We start from the raw sequence: 5,789 nt of genomic DNA on the forward strand, positions 1-5,789 counted from the left end.
TCTCTCTCTCTCTCACTCTTCCCCCCATACCCCCCCTCGCCCTCTCTCTCTAAGAAAGAAAGAAATATATGTGATTTTTGGTTAGATCCTTGGGCTGGATCTCAACCTAGGGTTGTTGACCCAACCCTAAACAATCCTATTAGGATTCTATAAACTTAAGTCTGGTTTGCTGACTAAATTTATTAGCAAATGTGGTGACTCATTCCGATTGAGCCGTAGAAAATGGAATGTCTTCACCTCGTTATGTTCACTTGGAGCAGGCTGAGGAGGAGGAGGAAGCGGAGGAGCTGGTCTTGCTGTCTCGGGCGGCAGAGGCAGAGGAGGCGGGAGGGAGGCGGGAGAGGCAGCACACTCAATGTAACTTTAAGAAAATGTGTAGTAATTTCTATCAGGCTTTTTCGCTTTTCAGTTTCTCTAAAATATTTCTATGCCGCACCAATCTTTCTTCCACCATTTACTTTGGTTTCAGTGTCCATACCGTAGAAAGGCTCACACAAAAGAAGCCGAAAGCAGTCTTGACTAATCAGAACGCTTCTGCCGACCAGCGAGCATCAACCTACTGTCGGCACTGCCTCTTCTGCGTCTTCCTCCTCGCTGTCTCTCGTTGACTTGCAGGCCCCGTCTCCGTCCAGCTGTCTTCTGTTAGTTCCTCCGCTGTGGTGTCTTTAGCTCTTCAATTTCTCCAAGACTCATATCCTGAAACCCTTCGCCTCCCACCTTTTTCACTATATCCACAATCTCGTTCGTGATTTTCTTGACTGGCTCTGTTGTCAATCCTGGGAAGTCACGCACAGCATCTGGACACAGTTTTCTCCAGCGGAAATTTATTGTTTTGGGCCTGGTGGCTTTTGCAGCTTTTTCTATAACAACGATGGCATCTCCAATGGTACAATCCTTCCAAACTTTTATGATGTTCTCTCTATCAGGGTTCATTCCGTAGCATCGATGGTCCTTTCCGTAGAGTGCCATGACCCCCTGATCCAGAGGCTGGATTAGAGACACTGTGTTTGGGGGCAAGCAGACCACTCCAGTGCCTTCAGTGTTGAACTCGTGGGGCTCTGGGCAGCCAGGGGCCTTGTCCAATATCAGAAGAACTTTGACAGGCAGTCCCTTACTGGCAGGGTATTTCCTGACTTCAGAGACAAAGTGTCAATGGAAGCAATCCAGAAAAAGGGTTTTCGTCCAAGCATTCTTGTTGAACGACCAAAAGACTGGCAGCTGGTATTTATCTTTTTCTTTCAAGGTTTGTGGGTTAGCAGCTTTATAGATAAGGGCGATCCTGATCATAAACCTGACTGCATTTGTACAAAACAGTGGAGTTAACCTATCCCTTCCTGCCTTAAATCCTGGCGCTTGCTTTTCTTCCTTATAAATAAACGTCCTTTGTGGCATTTCTTCCAGAATAGGGCATTTTCATCTGCATTAAAAACCTGTTCAGGCAGATACCCTTTCTCGATGATTTTCTTAATGGTATCTAGGAACTGGTCTGCTACCTCTTGTTGGCAGAAACTGCTTCTGTTACCTTGACATTTTTTTAAACCAAACCTCCTTCTAAAATTATCAAACCATCCTTTGCTGGCATTAAATTCTCCAGCATTAGCTCCTTCTCTTTCCTTTTGCTTTCAGTTGTGATATAATGACTTTGCCTTTTTTAATCATTTTAGAGTCTGTAGGTATGCCTTTCTTATAGCAATCCAGCACCTACGTAAAAGCTGCGTTTTCAATACAAGATTAAAAAGTACAGTATTGTGTAAAAAATGCAAGGTTTTCATGCGTACTGGAGTAGCTGCAGTGACAGCTTCATGAATTCTCTTTTCTTTTCTTACAATAGTCCTTATGCTGGATTCATTTATCTCAGAATAGCAGGTAACCACGGTTGCAGACCTCAGTCTGTGGTACATGTCAAGCAATTCAACTTCTTCTTGCAATATCGTGACTTCTCTCTGCTTTTCGGGAGTGCCTCCAGCATCACTAATAGCACCGCATAAGGGTCCCCCAGTGGTGTTCAAGGTTTATGGCATTGCAGTAAGCGTGATGAAAAATATGCAAGAACCAAAGAGATCACTTTTTACTATGATACGCGATTTATTGGAGAGACAGGAGAGACAAACTGCTTGTGTGGACATGATTAGCATCACACAGTGTGTGAAGTAGATACTCACAACACTTGAGCTCACCCCAGTAGCAACAGGGGACAGCTACAAAGTTACCATAGTAGTGGAGTATGTACTACGTGAATTTTATGCAGCTACGATTTAATGCTGCGTCTTTACATTTGCTTTGACTGTGAATGGCTCCATGTATGGTCTGTAAGTGTTTGCGTGTGGAAGTTTGGATAAATTTTAACTTTTTATAGTAAATTTGTGTATTTTTATGGTATTAAATGATAAAATATACTAGTATCTACATATGTTTTGTGCATTCTTTTTCTTAATTTTTTTGATATCTCTAGGCTGGGCTACACAGTTCATCTGTGAGTTTTTTCAAATTATTGCAAATCTCCAAGAGATTTTCCAATATATTTATTGAAAAAAATCTGCATATAAATGGACCCCCACAGTTCAAACTCATGTTGCTCAAAGGTCAGCTGTATAAGAGACCAGGCAAATGCCTGTCTCTAAAAAATAATAGTATTTTTAAAAATAGCCTTTTTCTCTTCCCTCCACTCAATCTCTGTACACCTATAATAAGCCGGAGTGAAAGATAGCCTAGAGCGGCAGTCCCCAACCTTTTTGGCACCAGGGACTGGTCTCATGGAAGACGATTTTCCACGGGCGTGGGGAGCAGGGAGGCAGAGCTCAGGCTGTGATGCGAGCGATGGGGAACGGCTGCCAGTACAGATGAAGCTTTGCGTGCACTTGCGCACCCGCTGCTGCTCCACGGGTGCGGGTGAGGGGCGGAGCTCTGCGGCCTGGTAGCTAACAGGCCGCAGACCTGTACAGTCTGCAGCCCAGGGGTTGGAGACCACAGACCTAGAGGTGTTATTTCTATGTGATATTTTCTGGAAGTTTTTAACACTTATCCTTTGAGCAGCAAAAACAGCAGAATATAACATAAATATTTTTCTTCAGTTATCTAAATAGTTCTACTTGTGACTCAGGTTTGTTGCCATTTTTCTCTACTGAAGGCAGCAATGCCTATGTGTTTAAAAAACACTGAGCTTGGTGAAGCACTGTGGCAATCCGTACTGCTGTTCACCAGGTATTTTCAGTTGTCTTTCCGGGTATGTGTTAGGATTGCATATTCCTCCCCAACTGAAGTTAGGGGTGGTCATGTGACTTTTTTGTCCACTTAAATGAGACCAGAAGTAACATGAAGCTTTAACAGCTAATACACGTGCATAATTTGTTACGTTACCTTTACCCTGCCGCAGCCACTGCAGAAGCCCAGAGAAGGGCCTTCCTTAGCCCAAGACCCTAGGGAAGGACAGCAGGGACAGGAGCCCAGCCCCTCAGCTGACCTGCTCATGGACATGCAGCATGTTTTATGCCACTAGGATTGTGGGGGTTATTAGACAAGCATAACCTAGCTTATCCTGATTAATATGCCTTCACCCCAAAACAGGGGGCTAGCTTATCCTGATTAATATGCCTTCACCCCAAAACGGGGGGCTTTGGTGGTAACTAAAGGAATACAAAATATTTAATTTCCTAATACTGGCCCAATATGTTTTTTTCTTTCTTATGGAAATGTTTATTATACACAGCGTATATGAGATGAACATGGTACAAAGAGTCATTTTCTATGTGTCAAAATATTTTTCTTTGAATTACAGTCTTTTTAATATACTGTAAGATGTCCTTTCGTCTGCCGACAATAGAATTGTAAGTTTCTAGAATGTAGTTACCGTCATCATTCATTCTTGTATTTTTTCATTTATTCCACAGACTTTCACTGAGTGCTCGTTATTTGCCAGGTGCAGAGTCTCGGGAGATGTTCAGGGAACTCTAGATGGTTCGGTGGAAGTGGCAGGAGACAAGCAGGGGCCAAAGGCTGTAAAGCACTTTGTTCTTTAAAGTCAGGACCCTTTAATGATTTCATAAGTGATCTGTACTTAATTTTAAAACAGTTTAGCTACATTTAAAACTTAACTTTATTATAGCATATTTAAGACAACACAGACCAAGTTTTAACACTTTGAGACGACCAATACATTACCTTATACAACTTAGTTAACTCATTTAGAATGATGATCTTAGAATAAAGCTTCTTCTCTTCTCACTGTCAGTATCTTTCAATTCCTCCAACATGCCAAGTATGTTCTCACCTCAGGGCCTTTGCACATGATATTATCTTTGCCTATTTTCCCCTAATTTAGGAAATCACTAGATGCCACTTATATTGAAATTGCTGACATCATCTTCATAGAAAGGAATATATTTGTGTATGTTATATTTTTGTGCTTTCAAAAATCTGCTAATATAGTTAGAAGCTTCTCTACCATAGCTAGTATTAAAAACTATTTAAGATATAAGATGTTAGATACTATCAAAAGGTTTCATTATCCCAATTATCACAGAAGAAAAGTTTTCTCATTATATTACCAAGTGGTTTCAAGCAACTATTATGTACAAAATAAAAAAATTACAAGCTGGATTCTGTTTCAGGTCTTATTATAAAAGTCTAAACACCTTTTGCAAAGATAGTGCAAAGGGTGTAAGCCTCCCTTCTGGTTCCCCCTCCCATCGCTCTCTGCCTTCTCGTTCTAGGGATTCTTCAGCAAGCGCCTGAAGGGCTCCATCAAGAGGACCAAAAGCCAGTCCAAGCTCGACAGAAACACAAGCTTCCGGCTTCCCTCCCTTCGCAGCGCAGATGACAGGTAGGAAGTTCACTTGCTTAAAACAGATACAGCAGTTTCAGAGTGGATTTTGATAAGGCATTTTGGTCTTCTCCGACTTTACATCACTGACAATGAGAAAGATCCAATACGAAATTTACTTGTCTCGCTCTTATCAAGGCCAGGTACAAGATATTGGCTCAACACCCAACCAGTTTAAGAATCTTACCTTCGACAGTTTGTGGATACATAAGAACTAATTTAAGAATCAGTTGTGCTGTTTCTATAGAATCAAGTTCTAGCGGTCAGAGGTGTATCCTTTTTTTTTTTTCGTAGAATGACTGTAAGGAATGACGATAGCTAAAATTTTTTGAGCACTGTACTGGACGCTTTATACACATTTCTTATTTAATCTTCAAAGTAACGCTATATGATAAATATTATTATTATCCCCATTTTATGGATGAAGAATCTGAAGCACAGAGAAGTTAGTAATCTTGCCCAAGATCACACTGCTAGTAAATACCAAAAATGGGATTTGAACTTGGGTAGTTTAGCTCCAGAGTCCATGATCTTCACTGTTTGGTTGTTCTGTATGTACAGCATATGGAATCGATCTTGTGGGTTTGCAGTTAAATCTAGAAGACATGTAATGAAAAGGAAGCCTGCATTTCAATAATTAGGACTACTAGCTTGAGTAAACCTCAGCTGTATAGCCCACTAAGGGTGTCATCCTTCTAAAATTGTTGAATGTGTGCTGACACACTTCTAATACTTTATGTTTTCATAATGTTCAAAATTTTGGAACACTGCTTCTTGTATTAGCACATCATCGCCATCACCAGTATTTATTGAGTGCTTGCTTTGTGCCAGGTGTTTTTTTGTTGTTTTTTTTTTTTGAGACAGAGTCTGGCTCTGTCGCCTGGGCTAGAGTGCTGTGGCGTCAGCCTAGCTAACAGCAACCTCAAACTCCTGGGCTCAAGCGATCCTACTGCCTCAGCCTCCCGAGTAG

At 41.4% G+C, this 5,789-nt stretch overlaps 1 protein-coding gene across 1 annotated transcript in view; it reads left to right on the forward strand.

Moving 5' to 3' along the window:
• Positions 1-5,789, forward strand: part of RASAL2 (RAS protein activator like 2) — a 455,850-nt gene that overhangs the window by 390,913 nt on the left and 59,148 nt on the right. The window contains exon 5 of the mRNA XM_012646543.1: positions 4,710-4,819. Coding sequence (XP_012501997.1) covers positions 4,710-4,819 — 110 coding nt within the window. The remainder of the gene's footprint in view (positions 1-4,709; positions 4,820-5,789) is intronic.

The sequence above is a fragment of the Propithecus coquereli genome, unplaced genomic scaffold (genome assembly GCF_000956105.1).
Source record: "Propithecus coquereli isolate 6110/MARCELLA unplaced genomic scaffold, Pcoq_1.0 Scaffold246, whole genome shotgun sequence".
NCBI classification, from domain to species: Eukaryota; Metazoa; Chordata; class Mammalia; order Primates; family Indriidae; genus Propithecus; species Propithecus coquereli.